Below are 25,253 nucleotides of genomic sequence, written 5' to 3' on the forward strand. Positions count from 1 at the left end.
TATATACATACATACATATATATATATATATATATATATATATATATATATATATATATATATATAATAAAAGATGCTGAATGATTGTAGAATATTCTTATTTGTCGAAGTGTTATATGTCTAAATAAATATCTACATGAATAAATCTCAGTCATTGATAACAATGATCCGTGTGATACTTGTTACATTTATATTTCTGATAAATACAACTTTAGTATGTCACTTTTGAGGAGAGACAAATCCTTTTCGTAATTATACATTACCTTGGTAAAGTAATAGAGATTGTTACATTAGTATTAAGAAGATTCTTGGATCTTTTTGATTTTGGTTCATCCCCTGAGAACTTTCTTCCAACAGAAAATGCTGGGTGCTTGGGTTTTGGAAGGTTTAATTTGTCAATCCCTAGCATTACAACATCTGACATGGTTGGTCTGTATGTTGCATTTTCTTGAACACACAACAACGCAATGTGTATGCACTTCTCAACTTCACTGGCTTTGAAGGATTTTTCCAGCATTGGGTCCATCAATTCCAAACATTTTCCTTCACACCATATTCTCCAAGCCTGCAATTATTTGTAGTTAATTTGAGAATGATACTGTTATACTTCTGCTAGCAAGTATTGATGATAGGGATTACTCACGTATAAAAGAAGAGTCTCATCATGTTCCGACAGATAGAATCCATTGTTTTTTCTTTCACAAATGGTTTCTAGAACTAGAACTCCAAAGCTGAAAACATCAGATTTCACTGAAAACAATCCTTGCATAGCGTACTCAGGAGCCATGTATCCACTGATGCAAGTCAATAAAGCTTTGTTAATTTCTCTTGTTTCAAGTTTATAACAAGGAATTTCATCTTTTTTTCAATAATTAAACTCTGAAATAAGCATTCACAAGTGCTACTTTTAAGTTATGTTTGGTATAAGTAGAACTCACTAAGTGCCCATTATTCGCTTTGTATTTGCTTGGTTCTGTCCAATTTCAAATGCCTTTGCCAATCCAAAGTCTGATATTTTGGGATTCATGTCATGGTCTAATAGAACATTGCTAGTTTTGAGATCTCTATGAATTACTCTGAGTCGAGAGTCCTCATGAAGGTATAGAAGACCTCTTGCAATTCCATTGATAATGCTTAATCTTACTTTCCAATCAAGTTGTTTTCTTTTCTCATCATCTGTCAACTCAAGAAGACAGAAGGGATTTAAACAACACTGGCCATTTAGCAAAACAGCAAATGCTAAGTATTTTCCTTAACACGGAAAAAAAAATACCAAAGGATATTATAGCATTTCCCACTGTTCCCTCTGAAAGAACCCAACAATTTAAAACCCGTAGTAACACCACCTGACATTAACTGATACCAATTTTTGTGAAAAGCAATCTGAAAACATACCAAACAGGTGAAAGTAGAGACTTGAGTTTGGCATATACTCGTATATAAGTATCTTTTCGTTTTCCTCCAAGCAGCATCCATAGAGTCTTACAAGGTTGCGATGTTGCAATTTAGCTATGAACATTACTTCATTGTTGAACTCCTCTGAACCTTGACCAGAAAATTCTGACAGCCTTTTCACTGCTATTTGTCTTCCATCTGGTAGAATTCCCAGATAAAAGTTTGGGATAAAAAAATCATAGAAATAGATGGAAGCAATAAAGAATATATTTCACAAATTCAAATAATGAAAACCTTGTAAACAGAGCCAAATCCACCTTCCCCCAATTTAGCTGCTTCTGAAAAGGTATCAGTGCTACGTAGAATTGTGATTAATGGGATTATAGGCAGGTCAGTATTCAACATTTCCTCGGTTTGAATTTTATGAAATGATGATCGCCGAATTCCATCTACAAAGACAAGTGTCTGAGTCTCTTATTTTGAACAAATAGCCATATTTTGAACAAAGCATATTGATCTCACGCTTAGTTGTGTTCCCAACATGGTGCATCCATATATGAAGTTTCTTCTGTTATTCTATCAGAAGATGAACTAAAACCTTTGCATTTTTATATTACATGTTTTATAATCTAACGAAAATGTCATTGTCTTATGTGAACATGATCTCAAATTCTAAAGTTATAGAACTATCTTAGTTAAATTGCAATTATGTCCTTATTACATGTTATTATTAAATAATGGGTTAAATATGTTTTTGTCCCTTAATTTTCGGTGAAAATTAGAATTACCTCATCTCTGAAATTTTAAACCAATTTTGTTGTTATCTTAAAAATGCGCGGATTTGGTCATTTTAGTAAAATTTTGTTAAGTTTATTTGACGTTTCAATTGCGTTTCTCACAACTAACATTAAAGCGAAAATGTGTGTCAAAAAGTATAAATAACTCGAATACTTTTATGAAACGCGTTTGTAACACCAAATAAATCTCACCAAATCTGATTAAAAGAATTAAATTCACACATGTCTAAAGTTTGAAGGCTAAATTTTACAAAATTTTGAAACTAAACTAATTTTAATTTTCACTAAAACTTAAACTATTAAAAATATATTTAACCATTTAATAATTTATATCATTTGTTTTAATTACATACATTATCATGCAACGCAAAACATATAAGATTTTATGATAAACAAAATATTGAGGGGCTAAAAATATTTAAAAACATTTCAACAACATAAACCAAAATAAATATTTTATCTAGAAACTTAAATAAAAATAGTTAATTTACTCTACAGAAAAAAAAAAGACAATTACCTACAGTAAAAATGCAGAAGTGATAGGGTTTAGAAGGAAGAAAAAAAAAAGTAAGAGAGAAAAAAAAATATATATCCCGTTTTTCTTTGCGATCCATGGCTCTCCCAAGCATTTTCACAAACAGGCGACACGCCACCACCAACTCATACTTGTTTGGACTCTAAGAAGAAAAAAGAGATTATGAATGCGTGAAGTTGTTTTATTCAAAAAATGAGACTCCTATTTCATATGGGCATGCACAAAAAAGGATGTAACACATGGATGTTGCAAAATCTGTGATGAATAAAACAAAACCCAGTGGTCCTATACAGCCATGACGTGATAACGTGCCCACCGAATCATGAAAAGATGAAATGAGAGAACTCAACAATCACGCTTGTGGGACTCAAGTGTAAATGTAGATTAGAAATGGGAGACTCTTGTGAATAGAAGGAGATTACTGGAATAAAAATATTCTAATATCTCTCTACTATAAAATGGATCCTGTATTTGGTTTAGGGTTAGTTCTGTTCAATGGTTAGTTTTTTAGTTTTTTAGTTTTTTTTTTTTTTTTGTTCTTTTCTGCCACATGTCTCGATGGAAGTAACTTGCGTTTTTATCCTTAATTTACATTTTGGTATTATTTTTTTTTCTATAATTATTGGATCATTTAATTTTTAATTATTTGGTTATTTAATATATTTTATATTAATTTCATAAAATAATACTATTTAAATAAATTAATTTTTTTATATCTATTATAATATAAGAAAATAATATAAAAGAAATATACTATGGAAGTTAATTTTTTATTCATGTTTATTTTGTTGACGATTGTTCCAATTATTAGTTTTTTAATTATTTGATATTTTTATTTTTTTTCTTTCAAGTTTTGATTGTCACATGTTTCTGGAGAAGTAATTGACATTTTTGTTCATAATTTATAAATAATTTTTATAAGATTAAATTACGTATTTAATCTTTATATTCCTTCAGTTTTTCATTCGGTTCTAATAATTTTTTTTTCGATCAGGTCGTAATATTTTTAAATTTTGTTTAATTTAGTTTTTTTTTTCTATCTCTGTTAATGAAGAATGATGACTCTCACATATGTTACTTCATACTTTTTTTTTAATTTTTGAAAATACTGTTAAATCTAAAAACAATCATTCATAAAAATAAAATTGATAAAATAATTATTTTAATTTAAAAACTTTTATTTAAATGATAAAATTGAAAAACAAATGTTAAACAAAAATAATTCACCTTTATGTATACACTCAATTAAGTAGTTTACTCTAAGATTTTACTTTTTAAGTATAAGTAATTTAATATTTTTTAACGAAATATGAATATTTACTAAATTTAACAGTTAATTTAAATTATTCCAAAATAAATTTAAAAAATATTATTAACGCCGTAAAATATTATTTGTTTTATTATTTTAATTTTAATTTTTTAAACATTTCATAATTTTCGGTTTTTTTTCCAAAATTTGTGGGAAGTGACTGTATACCAAACAAATCTTGATGAAATGCTCAGATGGGCATCTTCAGATGCAGCCACAAGCAAAGATTATAACTACAAAAGCATAGGCAACAAGAGTCCTGTGTATGGCCTCTATGATCGTCGTGGTGATGTCGTTGGATACTTTTGCCAATTCTGTGTCTCTACTACTATGGTTTGGTATGAATTCTGTATTCTAAGATGGATAAAGATAATTTAACCCACATTTTTTTGACTTACTTTTAACCCACTCTTTTAATCATCATTAGATCATTTATTTTAATTCTTTTAAGTGATATGATGTGATGATCTAATGGTGATTAAAGTAGTGGATTAAAAGTCAGTTAAAAAAAATAGGTTAAAGTATCATTGTCTTTCTAAGATACTCAATGCTATGTTGTTCAGATACAGAAACGGGTACGAATACGACACAGACACAAAAAAGATAAAGCTAAATTAGAAAAATATAGGACACGGCATGTGTAGACATGTTTTGTTTGAAACTATCAACAACACATTGTTAACTAACACAAAAATGAAGTTAATCTATTTATCTAATATCCAATATGTAAAAAATAATAATAATATAAGATTTGTTCCATATTTTAATTGTTAAAATCATATGAAAGATAAAAAAGTATCTTTCAAATTCAAATTGAACATAGTGTGTCATATAAGTATTATATGAGTATCGGTGTCCGATACATATCGAACACGGAATATGCCATTTATGAGAAGTGTCGGAGCATCATAGCTCCAATGAGAGCTTTTATGGGACTGTTTTAACAAACATATCATCGTATAGTCTTGGAGACAAAAATATATCTAACATGGAAGATATTCAGAGAGGAGATGATTTTGTGAGAAGTTTGATCAGAAAAGCAACAAAGGAAACTAACCAGTTGTTTTATATGGATGTCTTTTGTTTGAGTTCCACTGAGAGAAGATATGGCTCGGTACAGTGCTCTAGAGATCTCACAAATTCACAAATGAAGGGTGCAGACAGTGTTTGGAAACCGCATTAGCCCAAGTTGCCAAATATCGAGAACAGAAATCAGGATGGACGATTTGGACTTGAAGTTGTGCTATAAAGTATGATGATCATATCTTCTACCAAACATCTTCAGTTGCTGAGTCTAATCTGAAAATAAGTGATTCGCTGATCGTATATATAATACTCTTGTATATAATACTATATAATCTGAAAATAAGCTGAGCCTAATTTGTTGACAAACATAGTCTCTAGATAAATACTCTTGTATATAATAACTTGTTGTATTTTGCAACGAGCAATACATGATCAATTTATAGATCTTTAGACATGTTCCTTCAACTACATGCATTCAATCCTCACCTTTCTTCATCTCTTCCTTGTTGGAAATGTTTTTTGTTTCAACAGCATGCCATATTGGGTAGGTAACAATTTTCCAGAAGAGGTTCTCATTTGAGTACCTCAGAATGCAGAAATCATACCACAGCATAGCAGACACCCTATTGGGGCAGTGCTGAGGACTTCTCTGGCAGCATTGGAGACACAAAATTGACAAAAGTATCCAACCACGTCACCACGGCAATTGTAGAGGCCATAAGAACTCTGATGGTGGCGGTATTGTTAATCATATGGGTATCTGAGAATGAAAACAATTCAATGAAAGTAGAAGAATTTCAGTTGATATAACATTATATTGAATTTAACTCATCTAAAATTTAAGATTGTACAAGATAGGAAGGATTTAAAACTTGCAACCATCACAAACTAATTATAATGGTGCTTTTGGGTCCATTATAAAAACAACGTCCATAATGTTGTTATAAAATTAGATGTACATTGTTTACATTACATCAAATGAAAATCCATTATGGTCATCAATTTGGATGCACTCACTGTCGGGAGTTTTTGCCTCAAAACTTCTGAGAATACTGTGAGTTGCAGCAGATGTGGACAGAATTTTATATCTACAAAGAGATGGGTATGGAATCATCTCCAAAGTCCAAAGCAATTTTAAAATGTTGTATCAGCACAGCTCCTGATTGGCGACTCTTTCAATCTACCCATATGGTTTTAATGTGAGCAAGCAATCTTTTTCCAGTCTTCACCTTCTTGTTTCCTGCAGCACTGTTTGAGCAACGGACAATGGCTAATTCTGAGTTCTAAAATGGATTTGGGCAGACCCTCCTCTGGCAAGCATTGGAGTATAGGACATTTATGAAGACTCAATTTCCGAAGAGAGGAGAGGTGACAGAGACCCTTGTAGTCTAGTTTCTTAAGATTTTGACAATTGTCTATGATTAGGTGAGCAAGAGAGAGTGGAAGCAAACCTTCACCCGGAAAAAACTCCACATCCATTTCAGCAATATGCAAGCATTCTAGGGAAGGGTTGGTTCCCCAAGCCCCCTTTAGGGAGGCAACAAGTTTGGAGCAATTCCTGAGATTCATTTCTTTTAGATTTGGTGGCAAACATCCGTCAGACAACTCCACTACTGGACAATGTTGTACAGACATATATTCAAGAGATGGAAGGAGGGCAGACATGTGTTTAGGCATTGATTTCAATTTCTCCAATTTATCAATCCGACATCTCTCTAGCTGAGGTGCAAATAATCCTTCGTTGGGAAATGATTCAAATTCAGAGCATCTTTCAATTATCAGACTGTTCAAATGATTGTGAGGGCGCACCTGTGATATCATCTGTAGGTTACGACACTCGTCCAATTCAAGCTTAAAGAGTTTTGGGAACAAGTCTAAAGGGAAGGTCGTGAGAGAGTCACAACTATCACTGATACACAATTCTACAAGGAAATGGTAGCAAAGGTTCGTAGGAATGTTCATGCCCCGACAAAAATAAATATCCAATTTAAGAGGTGTATGAGATACGAGGGGCCCTATCATATCAAATGAAGATGCCTCCGTCTTCACTCCTTCGACTTCTACTGCTCTGGGAATTGAAGCCACAAGTTGTTCGCAACGCTCAATAATAAGATCCTTTGAATGAGAAAGTTGCTCTGGCAAGTTCCATTTCAGTTTGGGACATGTCCATACAGAAAGACGTCGAAGACTTGGAAAAGCACCCTTCATGCATTGCCATTCTTCCAATTCCTTCATATTATCGACGTGCAACGTTTCCAAGAATGCAAATGAAGAAGAGCTATTCCCATAAAAATTAGCATCTATCCTTGCTATGCAATCAAGGCCGTCAAGTCTTAACTTCTTGAGAAATGTCAGAAGTCCAAGGGATGGCATCCACAGGCAATATTTACAGCGCATCAAGGTTAAGAACACCACATTTGATAAAGAGTTATCAGATAACCAATTGGGAAATTGTGTACTACCATAACCATCGATTAACAACCGCTTCAAATGTTTGGAAGGTTGTAAATTCTCAAGTACTTCTCTCTCTTTCATTGAGTTCTCATTGTTCCGCTTCAAATTCCATTCTAAATTTAGTGCCACTAGATGTCTTTTATTCTTCAAATCCGCTGTCATTGCATCATAGGGATTCATAATATTTTCAATATTTTTAATTGACAACTCTCCATGAAGATCAATTTCTCCTAGATGTTGAATACTGCTCCCACTGCTTTCGTCAAACAACAAGTCATTCATCCGTCCTTGAAGATTCTTCAACTTCCCTGAAAGCATTGGAACCCTTCTTAAAGTAGTACCCATAAGTTCAAGGCAGCGCAAATTGGTGAGTTCATGCAAACTCATGGGCAGCTGCTCCAAAAAGTAACAATAGTTAAGCTTCAACACTTGCAAGTTACATAGTGAACACGTTGAGTCGGGAAGTCTGTCTATGTGAGTACCAGAAAGGTCTAATGAGCGGAGATGTATAAGATTTCCTATACTGTCAGGCAACTCTTTAATGTCATAACACTCGGGCAATGATAAGAGTCGTAAGAACTTAAAGTTTGAGATCAACTCTTGCATTGACATCCCAAAGTGCCCCCGAATGAATATAAATGTCCGTAGACCTTTAGCATCACATAAACTCTTGCGATATTGAACAGGATCAACTATAGTTGAAAAGTGACGAATTTTCTTTGGAACTCTTTCTGCTCTATCAACTCCCAACCTGAAACACACTTCACCAGAAACATATTTGGCTAGATCATTGAGAAGGTCGTGCATGATAAAATGTGTTTCGTTGTCATTTATAGTTAACTGTTGAAAGAATGACCTCGATAATAGATCATTGAAGGATTGTTCGCCTACTTCTTCTGGAGACTTACTCTGGTCAGAGCAATGTAGAAAATCTTGAGCCATCCATAAGCCAATTAAGCTCTCTTTGTCAAACTGGTGGTCTTTGGGGAATAATGCACAACAAGCGAAACACCTCTTGAGATGAGAAGGAAGATGGTAATAGCTCAACAACAAAGCGGGGATGATTTTACTTTCTTCTATCGCTAAGTCCCATATCTCGCTTCTCAATACACCTTCCCACTCTGAGACAGATGACTTTGTGTGTAAAAGACATCCCAACGTTTCGAGGGCCAGAGGTAATCCTTTGCACTTTTCAACTATCTTCATACCAATATCCTTCAATTCAGAATTCAACTTAGAGTTTTCATCTTGGAATGCATGTTTAGCAAAAACTTGCCAGCAATGAACTCCATGCAATTGCTTTAGTTGGTGTATGTAACCTGACTGAATGATAGAAGCAACTTTGTTACTTTGTGTTGTCACAAGAATTTTACTTCCCTTAGCTCCACACCTAAGAGGAGTTTGTAATGCTTTCCATTGGTTTCGGTCTTCATTCCAAACATCATCCAGAACCAGAAGAAACTTCTTACCTGTTAACTTTTCTTTCATTTTTCCATGAACCATTTCTATGGTTTCACTATCATCTTTTGATTTAGTGAAAGCCCCAATAATTGCTTTTGATACTTTCAAAACATCAAATTCATCAGAAATGCAAACCCAAGCTTTTTCATCAAATCTAGCTTCTTTAATCTTTGGGTCATTATATACATGTTGGGCAAGTGTGGTCTTACCCATCCCACCCATACCCACAATAGAAAGTATTGACAGCTGGTTATGATTGTTACTGTCTGATGTCAGCCAATTAAGGATAATTTCTTTGTCATCATCTCTGCCATAAATAACATCTTCAGCCACCAACGATGAGGATTCATTTTTTATCTCTAACACTTTATTACCCAATTCGGATCTAACACTAGCAGCATTTTTCAGACCTAGATCATCCTTTTGGTTTAAAAGAGATTCAAGGTCATCAAGAACTTCTTTGAGCTTGGATTCAAAACTGCATACCTTGCTAGCACTGCTCTGGTATTCAAGTTGTGATGCACTTTTGGAGAATTCATAGTCTATTTCCTCCAGCAGATCCTCTGCGTCAAACAACACGTCTCTGACCTCATCAAGCCACGCTTTAACATATGCATCAGTAAACTGCTTTAGTTCTGCATCATCAACCACAGCATTGATGGACACCAACTTCCTCCTCAAATTTTTCAGCAGCTTCTCATCGAGCTTTCTCCCACGAAAGAAGTCCAGAACTTGATGAGAATCCAGCTTGTCAAATAGCACTTGAAGAACAGCACCAAAAAGAGCACCACCAAGTGTTTCAAGCACCGGCATGGTCGGAAATGAGTGGCCAAATCAAAGAGAAGATTTGAAAATTGGAATTGCAGCTTCGTTAGGTGGATGAAGGACTGACAAAAGATAATGAGTGAGTATTTTGTTGGAGATGGCTTTAATTCAATAAAGGATGGCTGGCCAAGAAGATGTAGCTGTTTAATTTTAGAAACCTTTAGAACTAAATTTACAGTTCCAATTTTATAGAGATGAAAATTATATATTTGCAAAACAATGAAACATAATATCTAACAACTTTATTGCATCTAGTCAATTTGGATGGCTTACTATGAATGCGATAAAACCGAGTGGTCCTACATCGTACATAATTTCTGCCATCACATGATAACGTGCCCACTCAATCATGAAAAGAAGACATAAGAAAAGTCTACAAAGCATAAGAACCTCTGATCACGTTTCACATATTCGATCTTATCTATCAATTTATTGTAAGGGTGCAAAGGTATTATGTAGAAGTGAGAGAGACTCTTGTGAATAGGAGGAGATTATTGGACTAAAAATATCCTAATATCTCTACTATAAAATGGATCATTTATTTGGTTTAGGGATTAAGATGTATATCTTGATTTAGAATCAGTTAATGTAGATTCAAAATCTTGTCTCACATGCTCGAAGATAGGCTAATCTACTAATTTTCTTTTAATTTTGTATTTATTTTATTTTTTCTTTTAATATATATATATATATATATATATATATATATATATATATATTATTAAATATTTGATTATTTGATTTCTATCATTTATGGGTTACATGGGTTACCATGTTGTATCTGTAAATAGGACTGGACTCTTCCTATGAGTAATAAGAGAGACAACAGAAAAGTTGTTTCCTATTCTCTCATTGTCTATACTTCCTTTTCCTTCTATTCTTCTATTCTTCTCTCTGTTATTAGTTTTATTTTATAACGCGTTATCAGCACCATGCTCCAATCAACTGAGGATTAGTGGAAGTTTTTTCTCTCTAAGGACAATGTTTTGTATGTCTTAATCTAGGTTCTTCCTAGTCCTTTCTTCATTTACAATTTTATCTTATATTATTATTTTCGTCATAAGAATAGTTGGACTTTATCAATCTTCATCTCAAATTATTATTATTATTTTTATTATTATGATGATGATTATTATTACTATTATTTTATGTACTATTTCTAAACATGTTAAATCTTGCAAATTTTGAATTTGTCACCTTTAATATTACAAGGAAGAATAATTTATATTGGATTTTAAATGCTGAAATACATTTAGATGCAAGGAGTCACTAATGTAGAATTGCATTTTTACCTCGCCTTATAGGCCTCGGTTGGCAAGGAACCGAAGCATAAAATGGCGCGGTGTCATTTTTGCAATTCCAGACAACTTTTATGCCTCGGTTCAAGAAAAATCCGAAGCCAAAAGTGCTTATATGTTTCGGTTGAACAGACCCGAAGCCAAAAACGTGGCTAGAAATTTCAAAAATGTCAGTAGCCGTTACGTCTTTGGCCTCGGGTGGCACTAAACCGGGGCCAAATAGGGCTATATGCCTCGGTTATTAATTGAACCGAGGCCATATAGTTTAATTAGGGCACAAAAGCGCGGACCCCTCTACTTCTTCCTCGCGCGCCGCTGCATCTTCTCCATCTCTCTCTGCGTCTCGCTAGTCTCTTGGATCCCCTCTCCCTTTCACCTCACGCATGAACAAAGCAAACATCACCACCCATCTATGCCGCACCCATTCTGACTGGTGATGAACCCTAGCGACAACACCGGCCACCACTACGACGCGAAAACAGGGCACCAGATCTGCAATGCGGCGACGCGATCCACCATGGCAGCACCTTTCGCGAGATCGCCATCGCGCTCCACTAGAGGAACCATCGTCGAGATCTCCGCCGCTGCAGAAAGCCACCGTCACCGCAACAAAGGTCGTGCGACTGCACCGTCACCAGACCTGATCAAACCTGAGGACCCAAATCGCGAGCCCCAATCGCGGATCCAGATCATCGCCGCTGAGACGAAGAAATCATTCTCGCGTTAATGGTTCCTGGTGAGCTCTTCCTGTCTTCTCATCGTTCGTCGTAGCGGCACCGATGATGGCTTGCAGTGGTGGTTCGCGTTCATCGTTGCGACAATGGTTCGCATTCATCGCTACGATAGTGGTTCGTTGATCGCAGCGCCAGTGGTGGTTCTTCGATGGCTTCGTCTCCAGTGAACGATTTCGATTCCGATCTCAATTGAATCAATTCTTTTCATGATGATTGTGCATTTTTGATGAAATCGTTTCGATGATTTGTGTGTTGTTTCGCGCGGTGGTTATTAGAGGTCGGAATTGCATATTTGATTGTGGAAGAATGTTGACAATTTCATATTTGTTTCTGATGATATTGCTACTGTGATTTTTGCGCATATTATTGGAGTTTAGAATTGCGCCTCTTGAATTGTGGAAGAATTATGCCAATTTTTTGTTTGGAATTAATCGAAAGAGTAACTAAAATTCAATGCAAAATGTTGTTATTTGGGATGAAATGGAAACGTGGACCCGAGACAGAAAAGGAACCATATGGCTCCGGTTCATTTAGAACCGAGGCATAAAAGGGACTCTATGACTTCGGGTAACAACCGAGGCCAAAAGGGGGTACCTTTTGGCCTCACCCCAATATGCCTCGGTTCCAGACCCGAGACAAAATGAGGAAAATAACCGGGGCAAAAAGCCCTTACTGCAATGGTGAGTCTTAGGATACCTGTAAGACCTGTAGAATTTAATTAACTAAATAAATAATTAATTAATAAATACGGGAGGGGAAATAATTATGACATTAAATTATGGTTGATATGACGTGGAAAAGTGCTAGCTCATATGGTTGAGAGCACTTTGATTGTGTGAGAGGACTTGGGTTCGAGTCCTATGTATGCTAACTTTTGATGTTATGGTTTTGTTATTTAAATTTATGAAAACATGTTCTTGTATGTTATACTTGAATTGTGATGGTTAGCATGAAACATGATTGGTTGAAATGGTTATGCACTTGAGTGGTAACAAAGGGGTCATGGGTTCAAACCTTGGAAAGGCTAAATGGAAATTATGCTTGTTTTTATTTTGCTAATGGTGACTTTAGAGGGAAATGGGAAAGGTTAACAGAGGGGGGGGCTGCATTCCCATTCATGATGAGAGATGGAGGGTTATTAAAAGGTAAATGAAATTAAATTCGTTTTAATATTTTTAAGTAACCTAAAGTACTAGTTTAAAAGGAAAAAGTTGGAGTTTAGGCAAGGTTTTGGCAAAGCTGAACCTAGACTTAGAAAAACAGAGGCAAGGGTGAGTGAGAGGGGCTGACGTGAGGGAGTTGAAGGCAGAATTGAGGGAAACCAAGGGTGGCCATTGGTGATCAAGGGAGAGCTTCATCAATTGTTCTAATTTAAGCTAAGGAACCAGGTTAGGGGAGCTTTACGCGTTAACTTTAATTTTAATTTGATTGGCATGCTAAATAGGGTAATTTCATGCGTCGATCAATTTAATTATGATTGATATTCTGAATTTGGTATGATTTTGTATGAATTGTTGGATTCCAATTAAAGTGGTGATTCGGGAATATTTCCAGAAATTGTCTGGTCGGCGATGGACTGCCGCCAGACGATTCTTTCCTCTGTTAGGCAATTTAGGGTTCCTAAAGAGGAACCACATGCTAAAAATAATCTGTTTGACCAACGGTGACGAAACCTTGCCCAGAGTTGACTGGTTGACCAGTTTGACTCTGTGACTGTCCACTAAGAAGCGGACACGTGGCAGTGCGTTTTCTCTTCCCAGAACTAGGGTTCTTCCTCCTTTCTCCACCGTGGTTTCTGTCGCGGGTACCTTCGTCTTCACGGTGGTGCTTCTGGTTCTCGCGACTAATGGAGGTGCAGATTCCACTGCATATCTATGTTGGTGAAACTGAACGGAATAGATAGTGGTTTCCATGGTTGACGTCGCGAGGAAGAGGGTGAGGCGCGAGCACAGGTGCGGATGAGCGTTGGCGCGGGTGTTGCCGGTGGTTGTGGCCGCGGTTCTGGCGAGTTGCGGGCTCGATATAGGCAGGCCGCGAGCTCTGGTGGTGTTGCCATGGTGGTGGCAGCGAGATGAACGAGGAAGGAGACTAGACAGAGGCGCGATGAAGGAGATGGTGGCTGGTTCATGGTGGCACGGGAGTTTCAAGTCCGAGCTTGATGCGTGACGGAGATGGACAAGTGCAGCGGTGGTTCCGGCAACGCGACTGCGAAGACGGTGGTCGGAGGTTAATGACGCTGTGGTTCCGTGAATCATGGAGGCTGGACCGAGCTCTATGCAACGTTGGTGGCAACGGAATGCGTCGTAGTAGATGGTGGTTGCATTTTCCGGCGTGAGCGCGACGGGTGGCTGCATTCTGGCGTGAGCTACGGTGGTCGGACGAGGTCGTGGCGGCAACGAAGGTGGCGGCTGCGGAATGGATTGGTGCGTAAGAGAGAGAAGAAGAAGATTAGGGTTAGGATTTTGGTTGTGTGAAAGAGAGAGAAAGAGAGAGAGTGATGAGGTGGCATGTTTTGATTGGTAATATGAGTTAGTGGAGGATTGATGATGTGGCAAACTGCGAGTGGCTATTTTATTAAGTGAAGGATTGTCATGTGGCGAAATCTGATGGATTAGATCTTAAGTGACATTAGGGGTGCAGCTTAGTAAAAAGGAGGGGTGCAAAGCAGAAATTTAAAGTTAAATTACAGAAGGGGGTGTAAACCTGAAAACAGGGGGTGCAGCTAGCTCTAGAAATATTTTATTTTAATAATAGATATTCCATTTGGAAAAAGGGGTGTAAACATGAGAATTGGGGGTGCATTTAGTACCTGGACTATTTCTCTCCAAAATTCCTATTTTGGGACTTAATTTATGAATTAAAAGATTCTTTATTTACACCCTTAAGGACCTAAATTAAATTACACTTGCATTATTAAACTCAAGGATATCTAATAATAAATTTGATACAACTAATATCAAATTTGTAAGCGCAAAAATAATATTAAATTCCCCAAAAGTTAATTATTGAATGTGAGCCAAGGTTCGACTCATCATAACTTCCAAGCGGTCTGGAAGCGGCAGTGCCTGGCGGTACGTGTCCCCCGCCAGACGATTTTTACTGCATCAGTATTAGTGTTGTTGATTCTCTAGGCGTGATCTACGAGGCTTTTGGTGATGCTTCAAAGGTGGGGTTGCTGGAGTTCCTTGAGGTGTGGCTCGGAACGTATCCCTTGAGTTGTGGCTCGGGATAGGGGTTAAGCACGTGGTATTCCTTGAGTTGTGGCTCGGAATAGCATCTCTTGAGTTGTGGCTCGGGATGGCGGATGAACACGAGAAACCTTTGAGTTGTGGCTCTGGTTGGCGAGTGTGGCCGGTATGAGTGTGCTGGTTGTGGCCAGTACGGATGGGTCCAGTTAGATTGCCCTCCTCAGTTGTTGGCTGACGAGTTTGGTAGTCTTGGGACGATACGGGCTTTGTTCGTATATGGGAACTCTACCTGGCGTTGCGGTGTATGATCCGTAGCATGTTTTCCCGCACGTGCTCTATCGGTTGTGGCCGATAGGTATGGCAGCAAGTCACCTTGAAGAAATCAGCAGACGAAGTAGAACACGAATAAACGTACTGGAGATTAAATCGAGGGAATATAAACATAGAGTAATGTGGAAAGTTAAGTTAAGTGTTGTGATATGTAAGCAGGTTGAGATATGTACATGTAAATATATATATATATATATATATATATATATATATATATATATATATATATATATATATATATATGTTTATAGCTTTGTATATATATATGTGATTTTATCTGCTAAGCTCACCCTATCTGCGTGTGTGTGGCGATGATCGTGTACGCGATACACGGGAGCAGATGTTGGTGATGCAGGTGGCTCTGGTGCAGCTTAGTTGCGGAGAGGGGATTGACCTGGGAAACTTTCATATGTATCTATTTGTTTTTGAAAACAATTGTAAACCCTGAGGGGTGACTTGATGTTATTGAGGTTTTAGTTTTGTAATGAACGCTTTTAATTTATCCGCACAATTAATAAAGCTTTAAATTTTCCCGCGTTTTGGGAAAATGAAGTATTAATAAATGCGCTGTTTTTATTTATTCCATATTTGATTTATAAATTAGTAATATCCTGACGGGATGTTACAATACCATTAAAGAAAAAAATAAAGCATCTGAGCAACGAATTTCCTTTTGCAACAACAATGATGTGAAAATAGATTTCACAAATATTATGAATTTATCTCATGTCTTTGTATGGCTAAACAAAATGCAATGAAGCTTTTTGATGAAAAATCATGATATTTGTCCAATTTGCTCCATTTTTAAAAGTGAATGCAGCAATAAATATTATGGATTTATATTTCATGTCTTTGTATGACTGAACAAAACAATGAAGTTTTTGATGAAAAATCATGAGATGGGTCCAATCTGCTCCATTCCCAGAGGTAGGGATGGCAACGGGGCGGGGCGGGGACGGGTTTCGCTATCCCATACCCATCCCCGCATAAAAAATTCATCCCCATCCCCATACCCAAACCCAACGGGTATCAAACTTTTTTCCCATCCCCATCCCCACCGGGTAACGGGTATAATCTCGTACCCATACCCGTACCCGTGTTCTAACTACTTCAATATTAATTTTTATAAAAGAAAATAAATTACAGTAAAGAAAACATAATATTATGAAATATTCAATATTAGGAGGATTTTCTTCGATGTCAAATACCTTAAAATAAATTATAATTGTTTATATTTTATATTAGAATACCAAATAAAATTTCATGTGAACCAAAACATTTATTAAATTTGCAAACTACAACATTGATGAACTTAGTTGATAAAATTAAAAAATATTTAAAAAAAATATAAAAGGAAAACAAATATTCAAATTAAAATATATTTTAAATGTTTGTTTACTTCAATTTTTTAAATTCTAATGAATCTCTTTTTTATACACTAATAAAAGTTATAATATATCACTTGATCAAAATGACACAAAGAAATAATAATAAACATAATAATAAAATTTTGACATAGATTTTGTATCTTTTGAACTTCAATATATGTTGGATAGTGACAAAAAAATATTCATAGCAATTACATTAAATTTTTATGTTGTAGTAAATAAAAGTTATTTATACAATTAAAGTGAAAAAAATTACAGTATGATTAATAGTGAGTTATAAAATAACAAATAATTAGATAGAATATATCGAAATATTATTCTACATGATGAAAATAAACAATAAATAAAAATATTAAAAAACTAACAAATCTGTGTTTTAGAAATAATTTGAGAGACTATCGAAAGAAATCACAAAAAAGGAAATCAAATGTATAATTAAGGTATGATAAAATGAAAAATACCTTAGAGAACTAATTATTAAATTATGTTTGAAGTGGTTAAAATTAAATAGAAATATCATTAGTGACCAAAAAAATTGTCATTAAATTACAAATAAATTAGTAATTAAATTGGTCACTAAATCAAGTACTGATTCGATCATTGAATCGGTCACTAATTTAATCATTGATTCAGACAATAAATCAACTACTACCACCAATGACGAAAAATAGTGACTGATATGGGTTACTGACTAAATCAGTCACCATTTCATGTTTTTCTTGTAGTGAATTATCATATATTATTCCTAAATATCATTATATATATATATATATATATATAATTTTAACCACTTCAAACAGAATTTAAAGTGAAAAAATTACATTATGATTAATAATGAGTTATAAAATAAAAAATAATTAGATAGAATATATCAAAATATTATTCTACATGATGAAAATAAAAACAATAAATAAAAATATTAAAAAACTAACAAATGTGTGTTTTAGAAATAATTTGAGAGACTATCGAAAAAAATCACACAAAGGAAATCAAATGTATAACTAAGGTATGATAAGACGAAAAATATCTTAGAGAACTAAGAAAAATTTTCAAATATCAACATATATACTTAATGGTTGAAAAATAACAAAAATTATTTTAATGAAACAAAAGAGTTCTTCAAATTAAACAAAAATTAATAATAATAATAAGTAAAGAATTTTTTCATATTACCTTAAATTGAGAGTATAAACATTCTCATGTGAAAGGAAAATTTATAATAAATAAAAATATTAAAAAATAATATAAATATTCAAATGTAAGGCATAAATTTTTTTTTATTAACATACATCATTTTAACATAATTACATAAAGGTTATGATAAGATAAAAAATATATTGGAGATGAGAATGAGTTTCATGACAAATGAAATAATTAAAAGAAAAAAAAAATATATATATATATAGGGGTTACTTGATTAATTGTGAATGTTTTAATAATTTAAACGAGAATGGAGATATGGCGGGGACGGGTATTATGGCGGGTATATGTACATCCCCATACCCATCCCCATACCCAACTGAAAAAGTCGGGGATTCCCCATACCCATACCCATACCCAGTCAATGCGGGGATTCCCCGTCAAAACGGGGACGGGTTCGGACAATACCCACGGGGACGGGTTTATTTGCCATCTCTACCCAGAGGTGAATGCAGCAATAGATATTATGAATTCATTTCATGGTTTTGTATGAATGAATAAAACAATGAAGCTTTTGATGTCATGAGATCCACGCGGTTCCATTTTCATAAGTGAATGCAGCAATAAATATTATGAATTTATTTCATGTATTTGTATACAAAGCAATGAACTTTTGATAGAAAATCATGAAACATGTCCAATTGGTTCTGCTCCATTCCCATAAGTACATAAGTAAATGTAGCAACATTTTATTTATTATGTAAATAACTGTTTTATTATAAACAATTATTTTAGTTTAAAAAGTAAAATAGTCATATTTAAAAAAAATCATCTATAACAATATATAAAGAGAATTCTCTCTTTTGTGTCCACATTTCGTAATATCATTTCTACCATTTACAATATAATTATTTATTAAATTTTTAAAAATTAATAGTTATTTTTACCTATTTTCTATAAAACTTTTTTTCTTTTTTTTTATTCATCAACAATTAATTTCTCTATTCATTTCACTTTATTTCTAATAAATATAAATTTATTTTATATATTAACTTAATAACATTATACTATTATCATCTACTAACATATTATTATTCATATTTAAAAAATATGTACACACAAATGCGATAACACCGCAATAATACCGTGTGTACGCTAGTTTAAATAATAAATTTAATAAAATATTGTTTTAGTTTTAAAATGACGGTTATTTATTTCTTAGACGCGATGGCGCCGTGTCCACGCTGGTTTAAATAATAAACTTAATAAAATATTGTTTTAGTTTTAAAACTACGGTTATTTATTTGTTAAGAATTTAAGTAAAAAAATAAATGTGTACACATAGGTCAATTATCTCTATATAATGGTAAGATGTGGTAACGATTTTGAAATATTTTCTTTAAATGAATTTAATTGAGTGACATATTTTTTAAGAACGTTTATTAAAAATTTAAATTTAAAAAAATTGTTTTCTTAACTTTTTTATTTTGCGTTATGTCATTTTTAAATGGACAAGATTACAAACGTTGATGGTCTATATATTTGTTGAATTTTTATTGAATATGTTTTTTTTTAAGTTATTTAATTATTAACTTCCTTGTTATTTAGAATGCCAATGTTTTATTAGGATCTTAATTAAGTTCAGATAGAAGATGAGAAAATTATTATTTGTCACATTGTCAACGTAACTAACATAATTTAACCTCAGTGATTAAAACTAATATCAAAATTTTTAATTGAAAGATTAAAAGAAATAGTACTCTAGATTCAAAGAATTAAAAATATATTTAAATGGAATGGGTATTACTGGATTTAGTTTTCTTTTCTCAAGTTCATGATACTTCTTACAACAATTTAGATTACACTAACAGAACAAGGATAAAACGTATATTACGAATAATAAAATATAGTACTTACCCATAATAATATTAATTATCTTAATTATTCCTAAGAAATTAAAATCTGTTATACTTTATAAAATAAAATTTTCAAAATAAAACCGTGCCTCCATTGATTGAGATCTAGTTCTAATAATTTCCCTTACTTTTCATATATCACAAGATTGGACCTCTAAAGGTATCTTGATGTCTCTTTCATCCACCTATAATAATCACATGAATCACTGCATTTTTCACTCTCTTGATTTAGTATAAACCAAATTATCTACTTCCATAGTTATTTGGAAAAAAAATTTCTATAAATTTGTAAGAGAAAAAAAATTAATAAATTAAAATAAGTTTATATATAAATTAGAGAAAACATACATATTTGTGCTTACTTTTTTTTATCGTAAATAAATATTTTTAGTTTAAAATGACGACTAAATTTTTATAAATAGTTATTTAAAAGATAAAATAATATAATATTTTAATTTAAATAAATAATCACTTAAAAGTAAAAATGATAAAATTTATGTACACTAATACAAAATCTCTATACTAAAAAAATTATTAGAAAAATGTTTATATATAGAAAAATGTCTTTACATACATAATACATAGAAAAATGTCTCATTAAAATTAAAAATGTCCGTTTATATATAGAAAAAAAAAAGTAAGGATAATGATAGTTCTCACCTATTTTTTTAACCTATTTTTAATTCATATTTTAATCATCATTTAATTATTTATTTTGATTTTTTTAGTAGTGTGATGTAATAATTTAAAGGTGATTGGAGGAATTTGGATTTCTTGTTGATATTTTGTGTTGTTCCTCTACTGTGCCTTCATAGTACACTGATTATAACTAATTTTGACGTTTAAAAATATATTAAAAAGATATTTAAAATACAAATATAGTGTATTTTTAATGCTCAGTAGAAGACAGCATTCAAAAAAACCTGTAAAAATCTGGACTCTCATTGGAATGATGGGTTAAAAGTAGATAAATAAATAGTCCATAATTCATTATCCAAAAGTAATAGAATGATATAATGTAATAAGAAAAAAAATAAAGTTTTCGATGAGTCTCTCTTAAAAATAAATATTTTATATACAATGATTATATATTTATCACTTGGCACCAAAGCAAAATTCACACAGTTCTTCTGCATGGGCATGGGAAAACCAAAAACACAACTCAATGTGAGATCACTATATTTCTTTGTTTTCATGTTCTTGCTAAGCTTCAAATCTCTAGTTACCAAAGCACAACCACCCTTTTATTTGGGAGATGACTGTGATTTCACTCCTCAAAAGCCTCTCAGCAATGCATACAAAACCAACATTAACAACATGCTCTCATGGCTATCTTCAGATGCAGCCACAAGCAAAGGCTATAACTACAAAACCATAGGCAACAGCACCCCTCTGTATGGCCTCTATGATTGTCGTGGTGATGTTGTCGGCTACTTCTGCCAATTCTGTGTCTCCGCTGCTTCCAGAAGAGTCCTTCAGCACTGCCCTAACAGGGTTTCCGCTGTCATGTACTACAACTTCTGCATTCTGAGGTACTCCAATCAGAACTTCATTGGGAATGTCACGATAAACCATCCGAGACATCATGTTGGGAACAAAAGTGTGTCTGATGCAGAAGAGATTCAAAAGGGTGAGGATTTCATGAGAAGTTTGATCAGAAAAGCGACTGTGGAGACCAACCAGTTGTACTACATGGATGGCTTCAATTTGAGCTCCACTCAGAGAAGGTATGGTCTGGTGCAGTGCACCAGAGACCTCACCAGTGAGAGATGCAGACAGTGCTTGGAGGCCATGCTGGCACAGGTTCCAAAATGTTGTGAACATAACCTGGGGTGGCTCGTGGGAACTGCAAGTTGTCACATAAAGTACGATGATTATATGTTCTACCTTTTCGACAACCAATCATATATTGTGCCTGGTTTAACAGGTACAACACTTCAGTTACCTTTTTCTTGTTTTGCAATCATACAAAATTTGGATAAATATGTTTTTTCCCAAAATGAAATTAGTTCTATTCCAGAACCAACTTAGTTTTTTACTTTTATAAATACGTAGATTTAGTTCTTTCAACCAAACTTTTTTTACTTTGTTTGATGTTTTTAAATGTGTTTTTCAACTAACATTGAAGTAAAAATATGTCAAACGGGATAATAAACTCAAATGTTATCATGAAATGAGTTTGGAATGTCTAATAAACTTAATAAAATTTAGTTAAAATGACTAAATTTACACATTTCTAGAGTTGAGGACCGAATTGGGTTAAAGTTTCGAATTTGAACTAATTTCAATATTAACTTAAAGTTAAAAAACCAAAAACATGTTTAACCTTACAAATTGTTTAGTTTGTTTACTGAATTTGAACAATTTGTCAAAAATTTAATGTACTTGTTTTATATTGTTACAGCTAAACAAGGGGATGGTAGTAAGTCAAGAAACTTGATCATTGGATTGAGTGTGGTGGGGTTAGTAGCTCTGTGTTTGAGTATATATTGCTTATGCTACTGGAATAGAGTAAGAAAAGGTAATAATAATTTCTAGCAATAACACAATGCTAATGCTAGAATTCATATATTATTTCTACTTGAACATGGCCATTCTATTCTTATATACATAACTCAGAACTTGTCTTTGTAGATGGGCTGATAACTGATACTATTCCTCTGTCTGCGTATACAAATTTGCCTATAATCCCATTAATCACAATTCTTGAGAGTACTGATAACTTCTCAGAAACGTCTAAATTAGGTGAAGGTGGATTTGGCCCAGTTTACAAGGTATTTAATAATTGATATTTGGATGTAAATTTTTATAAATTTTTTCATTATTTGACTAACACACATTTAGCTGTGTAAATTGTATTTTATTTTTATTTTGTATAACAATCTCATTCTTCTCTCTTGATAGTTACATTTTAATGTAAAGAAGATTGCTAGTGGTAGTGAGTAACTGTGAACAAAACCTCTATATTTCTTTTCTCTTCAACGTCTGATACTAGCTTAGGTTAGAGAAACCATCCTACGATATATTTGCAGAAAAAAACTTTCAAAATATAGAAAAGACCTTATTATTTTACTGCAATATTTTATTAGGGAATTCTACCAGATGGAAGACAAGTTGCAGTCAAAAGGCTATCAAAAGCTTCTAGTCAAGGCTCCGAGGAGTTTAAGAATGAAGTAACATTCATAGCTAAATTGCAACATTGCAACCTTGTAAGACTTGTGGCATGCTGCTTGGACGAAAATGAAAAGATACTGGTTTATGAGTATTTGTCAAATGCAAGTCTTGACTTTCACCTATTTGGTATGATTTTAGATATCTTCATTAGTTGTTCATGGTTATCTTTAGTGTCTTTCCATGCTATGACCAATACTTTTATATATTGAGAAATCTTCTATCTCCTTATGGTGTCAGATGATGAAAAAAGGAAGCAACTTGATTGGAAACTAAGGTCAAGCATAATCAATGGAATAGCAAGAGGTCTTTTATACCTTCATGAGGATTCTAGACTCAAGGTAATCCACAGAGATCTCAAAGCTAGCAATGTTCTGTTAGATGATGAAATGAATCCAAAGATATCAGATTTTGGATTAGCAAGAGCATTTGAAAATGGTCAGAACCAGGCAAATACAAACCGAGTAATGGGCACTTAGTAAGACTTGTTCTTTCCTAATGTAGTTTTGAAACATGTTCTTTCATGTGAGAGATTAGAAAGTTACATCAATTTTGATCATGCAGCGGATACATGGCTCCGGAATATGCTATGGAAGGATTGTTTTCAATGAAATCTGATGTTTTCAGCTTTGGAGTACTTGTTCTAGAAATCATTTGTGGGAAAAAGAACAGTGGATTTTTTCTATCAGAACATGGTCAGAGTCTTCTTTTATATGTGAGTTTTCCCTCTTAACTGATCCATAAATTTCACCAACAGCATCATCTAGAGTTGTAACAAAGTTCTCAAATCAAAATTTGGTATGTAGAGTTGGAGAATGTGGTGTGCAGGAAAATGCTTGGAATTGATGGATCCAGTGTTAGAAAATTCCTACATATCCAATGAAGTTGAGAAGTTTATACAGATTGGTTTATTGTGTGTTCAAGAAGCAGCAACAACTAGACCAACCATGTCCACTATCATGGTATTGTTGGCAAGTGATGTGATGAACATTCCAAAACCCAACAAACCTGCATTCTCAGTTGGAAGAATGACCTCAGTGGAAACTTCTGCTACTGAAAGTTCCAAAAATATTTCCATTAATGATGCATCAATCTCTAGCATTGCACCAAGGTAATCAAACTTGCTTAAATAGTTTGACTATGAGAAAGCAATGACATATAATGAATGATCAGTACACAATATATTTTTCAGACCTTTTTGTATTTATATTTTTCTTTTACTTCTTTGTTTGCATAAGAACATCATTTATTTGTTTTTCCAACCTTTTTTTTTTTGTTTTTCCTTCTTTGATTATTTAACTTTTATTTTTACTAAAACAAGAAATTAAATAAGCTAGAGTATCATCTTTATTTATGGGTAAAGGCGACCTTTGTTGTAGATCATTTGAAAGAAAAATACTAATATGAAGTCAAGTACTTTATCTAACAATCAAGATGGTGAAAGAAATGTATTGTGATATCAAGTACAAGGCTAAGGTATTATTGTTCTTTGCATGAAAATATCAAGCGATAATGAAGTAGTTTGTGAACACTTTTAATGAGTCAAATCAAGGGAAAGCCTCGCAACCACTATTTTACATAAGATTAAAATTTACAAATATATATACATTCGAAATCAACACATTCTACAATATCTTTGTTGGATGAGATTATTAAAGTAACTCGACACGATTTGCCATCTCTTATATTTTTTTTTATGCAAAATTATTTATTAAATTATTATAATTAATTTTATTTAATTTTATATTTTTTTATGTAAAATATCTATTAAATTATTGTAATTAATTTTATTTAACTTTCTTTAGTTTCAACTCTTGTTCATTTTGCAATTCAATCCAAAACAAATTTCAATTCTTCGTCAAAACATATGTAAAATAATTCTCAAAACTTATAAATCAAATAGTACCGAAAAACAAAAATCAGACAATAGAAATATAATTCAATCCAAAAAAAAAATCAATTCTTGGTCAAAATATATGTAAAATAATTCTAAAAACTCATAAATCGAATAGTACCAAAAAATAAAAAATCGGACAAAAGAAATAAATTTTTAATCCTAATATAAATTCAACTAATAAAATAAGAACAATAGTAACATAAAAGATACTTATCAGAGATAAGGATAAAAATATTGATACAATACAAATAATATGAGATTCAATAAATAAAATATCTATTAAAACCCCTCAAAAGAAGAATACTGAAATATAAGAAAGCAATGAAAGTAAAGGAGTGGAATCAAAATTGATTATATGAGAAGAAAGATAAGTAATCATTTTCTTTCTT

The 25,253-nt window shown here is 33.1% G+C and overlaps 2 protein-coding genes and 1 pseudogene across 5 annotated transcripts; 1 reads left to right on the forward strand and 2 right to left on the reverse strand.

Moving 5' to 3' along the window:
• Positions 1-154: 154 nt before the first annotated feature.
• LOC114170543 (cysteine-rich receptor-like protein kinase 10) lies at positions 155-5,231 on the reverse strand. 2 transcript variants are annotated; one of them, XM_085668634.1, is made up of 6 exons: positions 5,094-5,231; positions 1,689-1,844; positions 1,396-1,605; positions 939-1,176; positions 644-794; positions 155-565 (listed from the first exon to the last, which is right to left on the reverse strand). In XM_085668634.1, exons 2-6 carry the CDS (start codon positions 1,798-1,800, stop codon positions 260-262), a joined length of 1,017 nt encoding a protein of 338 aa, XP_085524760.1. In that variant the 5' UTR covers positions 1,801-1,844; positions 5,094-5,231; the 3' UTR covers positions 155-259. The 2 variants fall into 2 exon arrangements, with proteins under 2 accessions (XP_085524760.1, XP_085524761.1); XM_085668635.1 differs by lacking the exon at positions 5,094-5,231 and having other exon boundaries at positions 1,396-1,593; positions 1,690-2,305.
• On the reverse strand, positions 4,873-9,992 carry LOC146880869 (putative disease resistance RPP13-like protein 1; annotated as a pseudogene). Its single transcript, XR_014986299.1, has 3 exons — positions 6,080-9,992; positions 5,549-5,822; positions 4,873-5,335 (listed from the first exon to the last, which is right to left on the reverse strand). The product of XR_014986299.1 is annotated as a putative disease resistance RPP13-like protein 1 (transcript).
• Positions 9,993-20,906: 10,914 nt separating this feature from the next.
• Positions 20,907-24,170, forward strand: LOC114169140 (cysteine-rich receptor-like protein kinase 10). Of its 2 annotated transcripts, none has more exons than XM_085668679.1 (7): positions 20,907-21,723; positions 22,201-22,317; positions 22,416-22,570; positions 22,886-23,096; positions 23,208-23,445; positions 23,532-23,682; positions 23,774-24,170. In XM_085668679.1, exons 1-7 carry the CDS (start codon positions 20,931-20,933, stop codon positions 24,080-24,082), a joined length of 1,974 nt encoding a protein of 657 aa, XP_085524805.1. In that variant the 5' UTR covers positions 20,907-20,930; the 3' UTR covers positions 24,083-24,170. The 2 variants fall into 2 exon arrangements, with proteins under 2 accessions (XP_085524805.1, XP_027909978.2); XM_028054177.2 differs by having other exon boundaries at positions 22,431-22,570.
• The last annotated feature ends 1,083 nt before the right edge of the window (positions 24,171-25,253 follow it).

Source organism: Vigna unguiculata, chromosome 11, assembly GCF_037176805.1.
Source record: "Vigna unguiculata cultivar grain cowpea cultivar isolate G323 ecotype 2 chromosome 11, ASM3717680v1, whole genome shotgun sequence".
In the NCBI taxonomy this organism is placed as follows: domain Eukaryota; kingdom Viridiplantae; phylum Streptophyta; class Magnoliopsida; order Fabales; family Fabaceae; genus Vigna; species Vigna unguiculata.